Source organism: Panulirus ornatus, chromosome 63 (genome assembly GCF_036320965.1).
Source record: "Panulirus ornatus isolate Po-2019 chromosome 63, ASM3632096v1, whole genome shotgun sequence".
In the NCBI taxonomy this organism is placed as follows: Eukaryota; Metazoa; Arthropoda; class Malacostraca; order Decapoda; family Palinuridae; genus Panulirus; species Panulirus ornatus.
In genome coordinates this window covers 27,688,746-27,706,465 of record NC_092286.1, presented here as the reverse complement: position 1 = coordinate 27,706,465, position 17,720 = coordinate 27,688,746, and the positions used below count along the sequence as shown (strand labels likewise).

The window sequence follows — 17,720 nt, the reverse complement described above, 5'->3', positions numbered from 1 at the left end:
ACATCTCATTTCCAACACATCCACCATCCTGCACACAACTCTATCCATAGCCCACGTTTCGCAATCATATAACATTGTTGGAACCACTATTCCTTCAAACATACCTATTTTTGCTTTCTGAGATAATGTTCTCGACTTCCACACATTCTTCAATGCTCCCAAAACTTTTGCCCCCTCCCCCACCCTATGATTCACTTCCACTTCCATGGTTCCAACCACTGCCAAATCCACTCCCAGATATCTAAAACACTTCACTTCCTCCAGTTTTTCTCCATTCAGACTTACCTCCCAATTGACTTGTCCCTCAACCCTACTGTACCTGATAATCTTGCTCTTATTAACATTTACTCTCAGCTTTCTTCTTTCACACACTTTACCAAACTCAGTCACCAGCTTCTGCAGTTTCTCACATGAATCAGCCACCAGCGCTGTATCATCAGCGAGCAACAACTGACTCACTTCCCAAGCTCTCTCATCCACAACAGACTGCATACTTGCCCCTCTTTCCAAAACTCTTGCATTCACCTCCCTAACATCCCCATCCATAAGGAAGTTAAACAACCATGGAGACATCACACACCCCTGCCACAAACCTACATTCACTGAGAACCAATCACTTTCCTCTCTTCTTACGTGTACACATGCCTTACATCCTCAATAAAAACTTTTCACTGCTTGTAACAACTTGCCTCCCACACCATATATTCTTAATACCTTCCACAGAGCATCTCTATCAACTCTATCATATTCCTTCTCCAGATCCATAAATGCTACATACAAATCCATTTGCTTTTCTAAGTATATCTCACATACATTCTTCAAAGCAGACACCTGATCCACACATCCTCTACCACTTCTGAAACCACACTGTTCTTCCCCAATCTGATGCTCTGTACATGCCTTCACCCTCTCAATCAATACCCTCCCATATAATTTCAACAAACTTATACCTCTGTAATTTGAGCACTCACTTTTATCCCCTTTGCCTTTGTACATTGGCACTATGCAAGCATTCTGCCAGTCCTCAGGCACCTCACCATGAGTCATACATACATTAAATAACCTTACCAACCAGTCAACAATACAGTCACCCCCTTTTTTGATAAATTCCACTGCAATACCATCCAAACCCGCTGCCTTGCCGGCTTTCATCTTCCGCAAAGCTTTTACTACCTCTTCTCTGTTTACCAAATCATTTTCCCTAACCCTCTCACTTTGCACACCACCTTGGCCAAAACACCCTATATCTGCCACTCTATCATCAAACACATTCAACAAACCTTCAAAATACTCCCTCCATCTCCTTCTCACATCGCCACTACTTGTTATCACCTCCCCATTAGCCCTCTTCACTGAAGTTCCCATTTGTTCCCTTGTCTTACGTGCTTTCTTTACCTCCTTCCAAAACATCTTTTTATTCTCCCGAAAATTTAATGATACTCTCTCACCCCAACTCTCATTTGCCCTCTTTTTCACCTCTTGCACCTTTCTCTTGACCTCCTGCCTTTTTATTTTATATGTCTCCCACTCATTTGCATTATTTCCCTGCAAAAATCGTCCAAATGCCTCTCTCTTCTCTTTCACTTATAATCTTACTTCTTCGTCCCACCACTCACTGCCCTTTCAAATCTGCCCACCTCCCACGCTTCTCATGCCACAAGCATCTTTTGCGTAAGCCATCACTGCTTCCCTAAATACATCCCATTCCTCCCCTACTCCCCTTACCTCCTTTGTTCTCACCTTTTTCCATTCTGTACTCAGTCTCTCTTGGAACTTCCTCACACAAGTCTCCTTCCCAAGGTCACTTACTCTCACCACTCTTTTCACCCCAATATTCTCTCTTCTTTTCTGAAAACCTCTACAAATCTTCACCTTTTCCTCCACAAGATAATGATTAGACATCCCTCCAGTTGCACCTCTCAGCACATTAACATCCAAAAGTCTCTCTTTCGCGTGCCTATCAATTAACACAACCCAATAACGCTCTCTGGCCATCTCCCCTACTTACATACGTATACTTATGTATATCTCTCTTTTTAAACCAGGTATTCCCAATCACCAGTCCTTTTCCAACACATAAATCTACAAACTCTTCACTATTTCCATTTACAACACCAATTATTCCCTCAACTGCCACATTACTCACCTTTGCATTCAAATCTCCTGTCACTATAACCCGGTCTCGTGCATCAAAACTACTAACACACTCACTCAGCTGCTCCCAAAACACTTGCCTCATGATCTTTCTTCTCATGCCCTGGTGCATATGCATCTCTCTCCATCAACTTTCAGTTTTACCCATATCAATCTAGAGTTTATTTTCTTACACTCTATCACACACTCCCACCACTCCTGTTTCAGGAGTAGTGCTACTCCTTCTCTTGCTCTTGTCCTCTCACTAACCCCTGACTTTACTCCCAAGACATTCCCAAACCACTCTTCCCCTTTACCCTTGAGCTTCGTTTCACTCAGAGCCAAAACATGCAGGTTCCTTTCCTCAAACATACTACCTATCTCTCCTATTTTATCATCTTGGTTACATCCACACACATTTAGACACCCCAGTCTGAGCCTTCGAGGAGGATGAGCATTCCCCGCATGACTCCTTCTTCTGTTTCCCCTTTTAGAAAAGTTAAAATACAACATATATATATTTCATGCTTAACCTATCATCGTTTATACTTAGGTATCCCTAACTGTGGCTTCCTTGTTTCTCATGAACCATCATCAGCAGTCTCCTGCTATGTGCTCAGTGATGATGAAACAGGCATTCCCCATTTAATGTAGGAAATATGTCCCCAGGAAGTGCAATGTTAAGCAGACCTATGTTAAGCAAACCACATTTTCCTATACCCTTTTTATTCTCTAGACTGATGTGCGTTTCAGGGTCCAGTTTCTTTACTCATGTTACTCATAGAATTGTTGCACGTAATGCTTCATATGACTGTTTTGTTATTGTCCTGTGTTAGCTGCAGAGAGCAGTAGATATAGTAATGATACTGAAAATAATAGATAGTGTGTGGGTAAGGGTGATGGTGATGGTTGTTGATGGTGGTAAGAGGCAGTGGAACTTTAGTTTTCTGCTTTGCGGGATGGCTTGATAATTTGTACTGTACAGGGTTATGATGAAATATAATGAAAATGATCTGACACAAAAATATGTGTGTGGTAATTGAAACAGTACTGCATGAACACTTGTCAAAAAATGGCTGAGAAGGCTGCATATCAAGGCTTGGTGGCAGAATGTGATGGAACCTGGGAGGGAGAGAGAGCCGGGCAGGATCATCTGACTCTGTCACAGAAAGCTTCTTTAGAAGGAGGAGGAGGCTTGTTGATTTTAATGTTTTATACAGAGTGTAACTTTGGCTGTAGGAGGGCTCCTTTCATAGCTTCTATAGGGACTTAACCTTAAAAAATAATATTATGATTAAAAGCTGAAAAAAGTGCCTGTTTTTAGATAATTCCAAGTAGCACTGGAATGTGCTGTTGACTGCCAAACAGTTTTTAAGGCTGCAAGCTCATTATGAAGTGTGATTTATGATGGACTCCAAAGCTGCATAAAAACAGATGAAAGACTAAGACAGTTGCAGCACCCTTATCATTTTCTTTTGATAAAGCTTGCTCTTGTTCATCCTGCATTAATTCCATATTGCAAAGGTTCTCATCATGAAACTCCAGGAACTCCAGCACGTAAGACCCCTCACCTTCTTCAAAGCCAACATCTTTCTCAAGGCCCAAAATGTTCCTCTGAATGTCTGGAAGTGTCTTCTCAAAACCACAGAAGCCATGGATTTGCTCAAGCTAATGTTTTTCCAGATGCCACTCATTGAAGCCAGCATTGATCCTTTCAAAGAGTGAGACATGCTTTCTTTGGCATTTATGATGCTGAAGCATTACTCCAAGTCCCTTAATGTTGGCTTATTTTCACTTCTTGTTTTGCTGATGACTTAGGCAAAAGTTTATTTTTTTCATATTTATTTGCTGTTTCCTGTATTTGTGAGGTTGTACCCCATTTGTTCGCAACCACTCTTCAACTGTCATGCACGGTGCACTGAAATCAGAACCTCTCTATCCACAGCCAAGCCTCACAAACCTTCAAGTAGTTACCCCCTACCATTATGTATGCCCTGATTCAACCTTTTGGCAGCACATTACACCTGTGCAACACAGTACTCTTGTTCACTCTATTCCATGCATGCATTTCATGTTCAGGCCTTAGTCACTCAGAGCATCTTTCATTCCACCCTTCCACCTTTTTGGTTTCCTTCTTGTTCCCTCCATTTCCATCATGGATACAGTTTTAACCAGCCATTTCTCACTCATCCTTTCTGTATGCTCTAACCATTTCACTGCACCCTCTTCAGTCCCCTCATACTCTTTTTTACCAAGACACCTTTCTTTTACCCAGTTATTTTTTATTCAGGGAACCCTATTCACTTCTCATATTGTCCTTAAAAACATTTAATTTCCATCACATCCATGCTCTTCCATACTTTTTCATCTCTTCATCTAGGACCCATGCCTCACATCCATACAACACTGTCATTATTATGATACCATTAAACATACCCATATTTGCCTTCACAGACAGTAATCTCTTTCCACATTCTGTAATGCACCAAAGGCCTTACCCCCTTCACCCACCATATGGTTTACTTCACCTTTCTTTGTTCCATCTGCTGACATATCCACTCCGAGGTATCAAAAACACTCCTTCTTCAGATTCTCTCCACTGAAACTCATATCCAAACCAATGTGTCTCTTTCAGTACTGAACTTTATAACCTCACTCTTATTCACATAAACTGTAAACTTTCTCCTTTTACACACTCTCCCAAACTCAGAAACCAACTTCTGCAGTTCTCAATTGAATGTGCCACCAGAATTGTGTCATCGGCAAACAACAACTGATTCACCTCCTGGGCAGCCAGCTACCTCAACAGACTGCGGATCTGTTCCTCTTCCTAAGACCCTCACATTTTCCTGCCTCACTTCCCCATCCATAAACAGGTTAAACAGCTATAGTGACATCACACATCCCTGCTACAGACCACCTTCACCTGGAACCACTCATACTCCTCTCTTCCTGTTTGCTTACATACCTTACTGTATTGACAAAAGCTCATCACTACTTTTAGTAGTTTTCCTCCCACACCATACATTCATGATACTTTCTGCAAAGCTTCTCTATCACTTTTGTCATAAGCTGTCTCCAGTCCATAAATATAACATGCATATCCTTTTATCTCTCTAATTATTTCTCACAGATTTTTCCTTCTCTTTCTTTAAGTATTTCTCACAAATTTTTATGTGTAAACATCTGGTCCATACAACGTCTACCACTCCTTTAAGCCATGGTGTTCCTTCCCAATCTGATGCTCTGCAAGTGCCATCCCTATCTCACTCAACGCTTTACCATACAACACACACATCTGTGTGTAATGTAAAGTTTTACTCTTGTCCTCCATGCCTTTATGCAAGTAATTGTAGTTATCCCAGAACATCCATTTCAGTTTCAGAATTTCTTTCCCAGATGGCCTGTCTTTTCTATAAATCATGGGTTCTCTTTTCAGTGCTTTCCTTTTATGACATCCAAGAAAAATTAATTAGAAATGGTGTTATTGAAAAGTATTAAGTTTCAAAAACTGCACTTGACACTAACAGGGTGTCTCTGTGATGAGCGATTTTTGTAGCAACATCCATTAAGGCAGGAAGTTCATTTCACTTGACTGTGTAGAGGTAATACCTTCTCCATTCTTATATCATGATAGTATATATAAGTTATTGGTATATATTACAAATCATTATTTTGTTTCAGTAAAAACACTTAAGAAAGGAAATAGGATATATAAGATTTTGTTTTTTAACATTTTGGTGTCATTAAACTTTTGTAAAGTAGTTTTCTCACTGATCTGGAATTCATGACATAATAATGACGAATTGTAAACAGTGAGGTTGGAGGGGAAGGTTAAGGTGGTGTTAGCAGAGTATTATATTGGGAGGAGGCAGGTCTCGAGAGACTAACCAATATTGCACGTACCCCCCTCCCACTTGCTTGTTCCACCACTTTTGGCCCCTCATAGCTGGCTTCTTTAATTGTTTGTTATTTTGTATATTTCTTCTCATCTCTGATTTTGCATTTAGCATTACCACAACACATTATACTTTATTATTGTTCCACAATTGTGATAGAATTGATATTAGTAGAAGATAAGGGAAGATCTTCAATTCGCAGGCATCACTGACACTTTAGCTATGGCTGTTGTTTTGGTAGAAGATTTGCCAAATGTAGCAGATTATTTGGTTGATGTCAAGGAACTCAAGAAATTCCACAAATTGCACACTCCAACCAGAACTCACTGCTTCTCATCACCACCATGTACACCAGTGCCATTATGTTTATGCTGTTGATTGATCTTATCCAGTTTTGTACTATTTTCATACAGTACTCTTCAGTATTAGTCATTAAGATGTTAGTGAAACAGAAGAGAAAGGTATATGGGCTTACCTGTAGAGAAGTTAAGGTAATTGGGAGATGTACAAAAGAAAGCTGCAGGAGATCAGTAGGAAGGCGCAGAGGCTGAAAAAGAGGGCGAAGGGTGAGAAAATACCCACAAACTGAAGGTAGTGTAAGAAAATGTTCTATAAGGAGTTGAATGTGTGACAAGAACAGGGGAACAAATGGGAGCATTACTGAAGAATGCAAATGGGAAGTGGAAATTGGCAGAGAGGAGGTGAAAAGGAGATGGAGTGAGTATTTGGAAGGGCCTCTAAATATGTTCGATGATAGGATGGCAGATGTAGGATATTTAGGATACAGAGGTATGCAAAGCAAGAGGATTATGACAAGTGATTTGGTGAAATGAGAAAGTTTGACGAATGTCTTGTATAAGATAAAGTATGAAAAAGCAGCTGGAGTGGATGGGATTGCAAAGGAATATCTCAAGAAATGGGGTGATAGTGTTGTTGATTGGTTAGTTAGGATTTTCAGTGTATATATGGTTCAGGTTGAGGTGCCTGAAGATTGGCAGAATGGGTATATGGTGTCATTGTTTAAAGGCAAGGGGGACAAAGTGAACATTTGAATTACAGAGGTATTAGTATGTTGAGCATAACTGTATGAGAGAGTTGTGATTGAGAGGGTGGCAGCATGCATAGAGCATCAGACTGGGGAGCAGTGTTATAAGTTCAGGGGTGGTAGAGGAAGTGTAGATCAGGTAAGTGCTGTGAAGAATCTGTGTGGTAAATAGTGTGAAAAAGAGAAGGATTTGTATGTGGCAATTATGGATATGGAGGAAGTGTAGGAGTGGAGTGACAGATACTGTTTAGATGAATATATAGTGTAGGAGACAAGCAGTGAGGAATTTCTTATCAAGAGAGTGTAAGGCATGTGTATGAGTAGAAAGAGGGGAAGATGGGTGGTTCCTGAAGAAGGTGGGTCTGTGGATGTGTAATGTCACCATGGCTGTTTGATGTATGTTGATAGGATTTTGAGAGAGGTAAATGCCATAATCTTTGAGATAAGGTGGGTTTGCAGTGTAATAGGGTTTAGGGGGCCTGGGAGATATGTCAGTTTATATGTTTACCGATGATATGGCTCTATTAGCAAACTTGAGTGAGAAATTGCAGAGGTTGATGTCTGAGTTTGGGGAAGTGTGTGAGACAAGAGTGTTGACAGTTAATGCAAATAGATGTCAGGTTTTTAAATTGAGCAGGGGAGAAAGACAGGTGGGTTGAAGTGTGAATTTGAATGGAGAGAACCTGTAAGAAAAGGATTGTTTTAAATACTGGGTATGGATTTGGCAGCAGATGGACCTGTGAAAGCTGAAGTATGCCATAGGCTGGGTAAGGGAGCTAGGTCCTGGATGCAATGAAGAATGTGTGGAAAGAGAGGTCACTCACTACTTGGGCAGGAGAAATGGGTATGTTTAGTGGTCACTACTTGGGCAGGAGAAATGGATATGCTTAGTGGTCAATTAGATCTAACAGTTATATGGATGCAGGTTGTGGGCCCTCAAGAAAAAAGGACATTGAGGGTGAACATGTGGAAATGGAATAATTGAGGGTAATATGTGGTGTAATTGAGTAAATAAGTATAGAGTAAAAGATAGGTGTGGCTGTTAGAAGAGTACATTTGAGAGAGCTGAAGAGGGTGTTTTGAAGTGGTTTGGACACATAGAGAGGATAGGTAAGAAGCTGACTAAGAAGGTATTTGTATCAGAAGTGTGGGAAGAAGAAGGAGAAGGACTGAGAATAGAATGGAAGGATTGAGTGAAAGGTGCTTTAAGTGATCGAGGCAAGAACATACAGGAGGGTGTGATGTATGAATGGGATAGAGCAAATTGGAATGATGTGGTGCATAGGGGCATTGTACTGTCACTGGGCTGTACTGGGGCAGTAAAGTGGTCAGGAAACAATGGAAAGCTTCAGTGTGGTTTGTCTGTGGATGGAGGGCTCTAGTTTCGGTGCATTATACATGACAGCTGGAGAGTGGATGTGAGCAAATGAGTCTGTTCTTCACATATCCCTGGTGCCCCATTGCTATGTAGGAAATGATGAACAAGTATGAAAAAAACACATTGCATGAATTTTTTTTATACTTGATTGACATTTCCAAGGGACAGATGAAGAAAAGCCACATTCACTTATACACATTGTCCAGCTGTCAAGTGTAATGTGCCAAAACTATGGCTCCCTATCTCCAACTAGGCCCCCACAGACTTTTCCATGGTTTACCCTGGATGTTTCACATGCTGTTTCAGTCCGTTGACAGCATGGTGACCCCTGTATCCCACATTGTTCCATATTTTACACATTTTACATATAGCAAGAAGTAGTATTATGCTTTGATGCTTTTTGAGTACTTTCCTTTTCAGGAGCTGTTTGTACTCTTAGATCTAAAGCATGTTGGGGAAATTCAACAGTTAGGTTTATATGACTATTTTGTATGCTTCTTTCTCATGTCATGGAAGCTATGATGCCAAAAAAGTTACCATTATTGTTTGGTGTGTGTCGTTTGTGTGCTTTTCCTTCTTTAGTGTGACATATGATCAAGTGCAGTTGATTATGTCAGACTTGCTCAGAGTGGTGTGTGTATTTTTTTTTCATGGCTTGCATAGGTTGTCTCATAATAATGTAAGTGCCATTACATGTTTGAATAATTGAATACTTGAGATAAAACTCATGTTCCTGTTATATTTTTTATTTGTTCATAATTGGAAAGACATGAAATAGTTTAATGTTATTAAAGTAATGCTTTTTTATTTATAAAAGTTTGAAATCATATAATTTACCATATTATACAAAGATGTGGAATTGAATTTAGTATTGAATTATATTGCACTCAATACATATATAACCTTTGAACTAAAAATATTGAAAGAAATCATAGAGAGGTAGATAGACATGGACATTTACCTCTTATTTAGATTTATTGTAGGAACTATTGCCCTTTAGGCACAAGAAATATGATCTTTGTAACAAAATGTCTCTGAGTGAAATTCCAGAAGCACCACAAGATTATGCAAATGTTAAGTATACATTGCTTAATGTATGGTTTTGAAAGCCATAAGAGGGTAATATGTCTTGCTAAACATTTTATTTCTGATACCGATATGAATCTTTCACCTTTACTTCTGTTGCTTTAGCACTCAATATAATTTTTTTTGTTTTTAATATGGAATTCTTGATTTAGGGATGCAAGCCATGTGGATGCAATGTAGCAGGTAGTCGTGGTAATGAGGCAAATTGTGATCCAGCATCAGGAGTGTGTGTGTGTAAGGAACACGTAGAAGGGCAACAGTGCGACCAGTGCAAACCTGGTTTCTTCAACCTGAATGAGGAAAACGAATTTGGCTGCACCCCATGCTTCTGCTATGGTCATTCTTCCATTTGTTCATCTGCCACTGGCTACTCTCAGGGTAAGTTTGAAAACTTTAGCTTGTAATTGTAAATCTTGAGGAAGCACATTAATGGTATTGTTTATTTCAAAATAAAAATGGTTAATTGAGAAGTAGTGTTTGACAGTAGATGATTGATGTTTTAGGAACTGAAATCTCTTCAGGCAAGGCAGTGTTTGACGTACTTGAACAGTATATGGTGCTTTCAACTGTAGTTTTTGTTTATTGGAAAAGAAAATTATCATGAGAAGTGGAAAATGGAAATTTGACCTTCTGTGATGTTCATAGAAGATTGATCATGGTGAGTTTTTACCCTTAGGGATAGGGGATTGAGCATGTTACCCAAGTATCTCTCATATGTCCCAAAAAGTAATTAGTAAGGGCAGGAATAGGTACTGGAAAACCTCTTCTTTTTTGTTCTAATTTTTAAAAACATGAACAGAGAAAGGAGTCAAGTGAGGATTTTTCCTTAAGGGCTCAGACTCAGGTGTCTGAATATGCATGGTTGTGACTAGGATAAACAGAAGGGAGTGATGGGTGGTATGTTTGATGAGAGAAACCAAGATGATCTGGGTCAGAGTTTAGAGTAAGTGAGTATAGTAGTTTGGGAATGTTTGGGAGGTAAAGCCTGGTGTTAGTGAGAAGACAGAATCACAAGGAGGAGACCACTTCTGATGAGGAATGAGCTGTGAGACTGTGTTAAAGGTTGAAAAGGATTTAGGATTCCAAGTACATAGGAATCATTTGTAATGGACATAGAAAAATACATGCTGAGCCGTAGTGCTTAGAGTTGCCACCACTCCATACCATCAGAAAGTAGTAATGGACTCACCTCTCAGGCCCCTCTACTCCCAGTAGACTGCAATCTTTCTCCAAAACCCTCAAATTCACATCCTTCATCACCCCATCCATAAACAGATTAAACAGCCTTGGTGATAAGACACACCTTCACCTGAAATGAGTCACCATCCTCTCTTCCAACTCACATACATGCCTTACTGTCTTGATAGAAATTCTTCAGTGCTTCTAGTAACTTTCGTCCTACTCCTTTCACAAAGCATCTTTATCAACTCTGTTGTATGCTTTTTCCAGATCCATAAATACGTCATACAGATCTTTCTTTTTTTCTTGAGTATTTTTCATGCACATTCTTCAAAGCAAATGTCTGACCCACACCTGCCGTACCATTCCTGATACTGCATAGTTCCTCCCCATTCTGATATTCTGTGCATGCCATCATCCTGTCACTGTCAGTCACCACTTTCCAATACAACCAACCTGGTGCACATTGAAATATGAACATTCTCTTTTGTTGCCCTTACTTTCTGCCAATCCTCAGGCAACTCACCTTAAGCCTACATGCATTGAAAATCCTAGCTCATCAATCAACAACACACTCTCTTTCTCTTTCTGAAGAGACCTTACCACAATAACTTCCTTACAGGCTTTCACACATTTCCACACCTCCTCCTCCAGCTGAAGCGCTACACCTTCTTTAGCTCTCACTCTCACACTAATCCCATTTTACCCTTGAGACATTCGCAAACCATTCTTTCCCCTTCTCTGTGAGCTTTTTTTCACCCAGAGCTAGAACATCCAGGCTCCTCTCCTCAAACATGCTATTGTCTCTCCCTTGTTCTCATCGTGGTCACATTCACACACATTTTGACCTAACCTGAACCTTCAAGGAGGATGAGTACTCCCAACTTGAATCCTCTTCTCTTCCAACTTTTAGGAATTGAAATACAGTTAGGGGAGGGTTTTAGCCTCCTACTCCCACCCCTTCTAGTTGCCTTCTGCAACACACAGGGGATATATGGGAAGCATTCTCTCTCCCCTCTCCCTATATATATATGTAATGCATATGTGATGGCCACAATTAGGGCAGTCCATTGCCATCTTTGCTACCATGAAAGAAATGTGTTTCAGGTAGTGAAAGAAGAAAGGAATGCAGGAACAGCTGAGTGGGTACTTATGTAGTTTTTTCTTAATGCAAGATGTTATATTTTGGTGCTAGGGATCTGAATGCAAGGAGGATTGGTGTGGCAGTTAAGGGTGCTCCTGAGGGGGCTTAGGATTCTTGGAATAGATGAAAATGGATAAAAGTGTGTTTAATTCTTTGCTGAAAGGACGATGGTGTCTGTGAATGTTTTGTTCAAGAAAAGTTGCATTCATGTGTGTGCATTCGTTAGGGACTAAGGTCAGTCAGCACACCTGTGTTGATTGACAGGGGTACAAAGGAGAGGTTGTTTAATATAAAAGTAATGGATGAGAATGTGAAAGTTGATGTTGGGTTTAGGAAATGAGGAATTGACGAGTGTGAAAGATATAGTGAAAGTGAACAAGCTTGGATGAGAGGCCTTTGCACAGTCTCCCAAGAGCAATTAAGTGAAAATGGCAGAGGATGAGAGTAAACAAAATAAAGGATATAGAAGAGGAATGAAAAGTATTTAGGGAGACAGAGCTTAAGTGTGTGGGTGAAGTGTGTGCCATGGAAAGGGTGGGATGTGGATGTATGAGAATAGGTAGTGAGTTATGGAATGAGGATGTTATATTTCTAGCAAAAGAAGTAAGGAAACTGTATGACAGGTCAAGAGAAAGGCATAGTTGCTGAAGAAAAGGGCAAATGAAAGAAAATGTTTCTCAAGGTTGTGAAAAATGTGAAGAGAACTGGAGAGTGAATGGGAGTGACATTGGGTAGAATGAATGGGGAAATGATGAAAGATAAGGAAAGTTGTTCGCAAAAGTAAGTAGTGCATGACACGGAGGGGAAAGGGAAAGTGGAGACTCTTTTGCTGTGACCACTCCTTGATGGGAATTTCTGGGGGGAAATAGATAGAAGAGGTTTTACATTTGTGCTTCTATGTGTTCCTTCAGCTTATCTGAGCTATTTTCTTTGAAGGATATTAAAGTACTTTATCTATACTCCCCATCATAGTGGACTTCATGCTAGTATTAGAAATTAACGTAACTGAAGAGAAACAAAAGCTGTAATGCAGTAAACAGTGTAATGTAAGACTTCATGTACAATAGCAACATCGTGAAGTTGGGTAAGAAAATCATGGTTGATGCATTGAATAACATTTGGCACAATGAATGATGAAAAAAGAGTGGTGACGTGCTTAAATATATACAATGTTTTCTCGTGAGATGTGGAAAGATTAAGTGAAGGTACTTTGTGAGTGGTTAAACCATGAAAACAAGTGTGAATTCTGTACTCATGACTATATTTTGTTCAGTATCAAGGTATGGGTAGTGAATATGGCTACTAGTACTTGTGTGACTGTTTTATTATTATCAGCTGAATGCTTGTTTTGGTTATGAAAACATGTATGAAAGCATCTCAGATACCTTCAGTTTGAAAGAAATTTTATCCATTGCAGATGTATTGGCTGATTTTGACTTGCTTTACTGGAATCCATTGATTAAGCTTCTATATTTCACTTCACCTTTTCACTGTTTTCTCTTTTAGGGAAATCATTACCAGAATATCGTAAATGTAAGTATTGGAATTTAGCCAAAGGATAAGCTTCTGTGTTAATTATCTTCATGATTAAAGTAATCATGATTGGATGATTTCATAAAATATCTTTAAATGTAAATTTGAAATAAAAATTTTTGTTTCGATGTGGAATTATTCATTATGATTGGGTTAGAGAGGCACTGTTAGCCAATCATGGTTTGCTTCATTTGAGAAGCTTTGAAAATAGTGTATATTATAGATTAGTTGTCTCATATCTTGGTAAAAAAGCAGAATTTTGGTACATGTATTTATGTACAGTGATCAATATTTCTACTTATCCTCTGAAAGTATTAGTTGTTATTCTTTATATGTAAGTAACTGTGAAAGTCTTTGGTTCTCTTACTAAAGTAGTTGAAAGCTTCTGTATGGTAAATATGACCTCAAGATCATAGTATTCAGAGAAATTTGTCTATTTCTTGAACAGTAACATTCAATACCATCTCAGAATCATACATAAATCTTTGTCTTATTATGTAAATTTCTATTTTTCATTGAAATCAGAACTAGCTCTGATAAATGTACTAGAAAATGTTTCAGAGTATGATTTTTAATCATAAAAGTACGCCTTTGTATAGTTAGCCATGGTACCTTACTAAGATGTAGATATAGGGATGGATAGATTAACGGGGACAGCACTGTTTTTCACAAAGTTTACTTGATAAAGCTGGAAAGACAAGGTGCTAATTTATATTCTTTTCCTTTTTAACTTTTTAGGGTGGTTACTGCAAGAGTTTTGGAGAGAGGGGCAAGTATGCAGTCTGTTGTGGATGAGAGGGCTTGGGAAGTGAGTCAGTTGTTGTTCGCTGATGATACAGCGCTGTTGGTTGGTTCGGGTGAGAAACTGCAGAAGCTGGTGACTGAGTTTGGTAAAGTGTGTGAAAGAAGAAGGCTGAGAGTAAATGTGAATAAGAGCAAGGTTATTAAGTACAGTAGGGTTGAGGGACAAGTAAATTGGGAGGTAAGTTTGAACGGAGAAAAACTGGAGGAAGTGAAGTGTTTTAGATATCTGGGAGTGGATTTGGCAGCGGATGGAGCCATAGAAGTGGAAGTGAGTCACGGGATGGGGAGGGGGCGAAAGTTCTGGGAATGTTGAAGAATGTGTGGAAGGCGAGAACCTTATTTCAGAAAGCAAAAATGGGTATGTTTGAAGGAATAATGGTTCCAACAATGTTATATGGTTGCAAGGCATGGGTGGATGTGTTGGAAATGAGATGTTTGAGGACAATATGTGGTGTGAGGTGGTTTGATCGAGTAAGTAATGAAAGGGTTAGAGAGATGTGTGGTAATAAAAATAGTGTGTTTGAGAGAGCAGAAGAGGGTGTATCAAAATGGTTTGGTCACATGGAGAGAATGAGTGAGGAAAGATTGACAAAGAGGATATATGTGTTAGAGGTGGAGGGAACGAGGAGAAATGGGAGACCAGATTGGATGTGGAAAGATGCAGGGAAAAAGATTTTGCAATTGGGCCTGAACATGCAGGGGGGTGAAAGGCATGCAAAGAATAGAGTGAATTGGAACGATGTGGTATACCGGGATCGATGTGCTGACAGTGGATTGAACCAGGGCATGTGAAGCGTCTGGGGTAAACCATGGAAAGTTTTGTGGGGCCTGGATGTGGAAAGGGAGCTGTGGTTTTGGTGCATTACACATGACAGCTAGAGACTGAGTGTGAATGAATGTGGCCTTTGTTGTCTTTTCCTAGTGCTACCTGGTGGTGAGGGGGGTGTCATTTCATGTATTTAAAATAATATTCTTCTTGCATAACAAGTTGACCAATATATATTTATTACCTCTCCCAGAATCTTTGGCTACTTCTCTTGTCTGCTCAGGGCTTTTGCTGGCTCATGTTCATTCAAATAGTATAGGTTATGGATTAATAAATATTGGCCTCTTGGATCATAGAATTCTTGCAGTACTCTTAGTTCTAATGGTCATAAGAACCCCTATTCTTTGTTCAAAGAGAGTGTTTATTCAACATTTTTGTAAATTATGCATACATGATATGCCATTGTTGAAGTTTCATGATTGCTTTCACTTTGACTCCATAACAATATTGCCTTGAAGTAATAAGTGCAGAAACTGAGGTGTGAATTGCCAAGTTCCTTTGTCCCTGTTTTGTCCTAAGGCTAGTATGACTTATGTTGGGGTTATTATTGCAGTTGTAAAGAAAGACAGATGATAATGAGGTTGTTGCTTATGAGAGTTTTACTTTGATTAAAGTAGTGGGTAGTGGGAAGAGGCTTTTTTCTGTTTTAGATTTTGTAAGTAGAGTTTCCAATACCATTGATGTTTGACTTGCATTAGGAAGTAGCTGTTAACTAGTTTGCTTACATCTGTTTAAAGAAAATAAACAGCTGAGAGTTTTGTATGTCAAATTTCACTGATGTGAGTCTCAATTTTGTATCATGCCCCTCGTGTATAACATCTCACTCTTGTAGTTAATGTTCCTGGATGGAGCATTGACAGTAGATTTTGGAATTACTCTATGGAGTTTGCCACGGGTTGTCATATGGATGACATACACTCATCCTGGCTGCATGTTGTGCTGTTTGTGGCGGATGACTTTTTTTAATTTAGTTTATTTTGGATAATTGATATCGTATTTGACTTGGAATACATCAAAATTAGCTGTTTATTGGCTCGTTTCTTGTAGCACATGAGAAAACATTTCAAGTCTCTTACTTCTCAAAACTTACATGTTCTGTTCATGAATATAGAGTAAAATTAGAAGTACAGGTGTGATTTTGAGATGTAATTTGCAAACAACTGAACATCAAGAAGTTAATGATCTAGCTCTAAAGATGTATTTATCATGGAGTATGCTTTCATGATATTTTGTTTCTTTTTATCTTGAAGTATTACGTATATTCCTATATTTTTTCTTTTTGTATTTTTTCTTGCTTTTAGCAATAATGGTGGATTTTTCCTTTTAGAGAATGCATTGTAGCTAATACTGTAACTGCATTTCCCTTTTTTTAGTATTTAGTTTCTTCTTTTAAAGATTGGTGTTGTTAGAAACTATTAACATTTTCAAGTTTATCCTCCCAGGCTGTATAACTTTATTGTTGAATTTGATTTTTATAACTGAACACCAATTTATTAACAAAACATTTGGTTATATGCAGTGAAAGTTCGGTAAAGAGGTAGGGCATTCATGACCTGATACCTAAGGTCTTGTGTTGTGGATGTGACACGTAAATAAGCATATAATCTTACATACAGACTACACATAACTTAGATGGTTTAAACCAACCACAACTCCAGTCCAGCCACAGATATCAACAAAGCACTTGACACCGTCCTGTTGACATCCTTTACAACGTTGACAAAAAAGTGGTTTGCCAGCTTCATAACTGGCCACCATACCACTTACAGTGGCTTAGCTTTCGGAACCCTTAGACTGTGGAATGAAGTTCCCCAAGGACATTTCTTTCTTCAGCACTCTACAGTATGTACATACGTGACTTCCCTTTACCTGTAGCTAAGCACAACTTGAAAGTCTTCTCATACACAGACAGTCTCAATATCACATCATAGCACTCTTATACTACATTAGTAACAGCTGATATGAAGCAGTACATTACACAATGGGAACAATGGCTCATCCATGTCAGAATGACGGCATCTCTACGGAAGTCTTCATTCACTCTTTTAAAGCTGGACATACACCAACCCAACCTACACCCTCCAGTCACCTTGAGTGGACAAAACACCATATGTTCTACAAATCACATACACATGACATTTGCTCCTGGGAGTGGACATGGCAGTAAATGGAACCATGGATACTGAGTTGAGTCATTGGGCAAGTGAGGGGATGAAGGTCCTGGGAGCTTTAAGGAAAGTGTGAAAAGAGGTCATTATCTAGGAGTGAGTATATTTGAAGATCTACTAGTTCCAGTGATGTTGTATGAACATGAGGCTTGGGCTGTCGATGAGAATGTGCAGGAGAGGGTGAATGTGTTGAAAATGAAATGTTTGAGGAAAATATTAGGTGAGAAGGGTTGATCGAATCAGAAATGCTAGGGTAAGAGAAAGGTGTGCTAATAAGAAGTGTATGGTTGAGAGAGCTGAAGAGGGTGTGTGGAAATGGTTTAAACATATGGAGAGGTTAACAGAGGATACAAGTGTCTGAAAGATATATGTCAAAAGTGGAGAGGTCAGAGAGAATGCGTGATGGAACTGGAGATGGAAGTATGAATATGATTTTGAGTGGTTGGAGCTTGAACATGCTGGAGAGTGAAAGGTATGCACAGGAGAGAGAAAATTGAAATGATGTGGTAAGCAGAGGGCAACATG

General features: G+C 39.2%; 1 protein-coding gene across 9 annotated transcripts in view; it reads left to right on the top strand.

Annotated features, from left to right (window-relative positions):
- LanB2 (laminin subunit gamma-1) overlaps positions 1–17,720 on the top strand; it is a 342,671-nt gene that overhangs the window by 207,390 nt on the left and 117,561 nt on the right. For 5 of the 9 annotated variants that reach the window (XM_071656600.1, XM_071656598.1, XM_071656605.1 and 2 more), the window contains 2 exons: positions 9,694–9,919; positions 13,371–13,397. In XM_071656600.1, coding sequence (XP_071512701.1) covers positions 9,694–9,919; positions 13,371–13,397 — 253 coding nt within the window. The remainder of the gene's footprint in view (positions 1–9,693; positions 9,920–13,370; positions 13,398–17,720) is intronic. The other 4 variants (XM_071656602.1, XM_071656601.1, XM_071656606.1 and 1 more) reach the window with 1 other exon arrangement.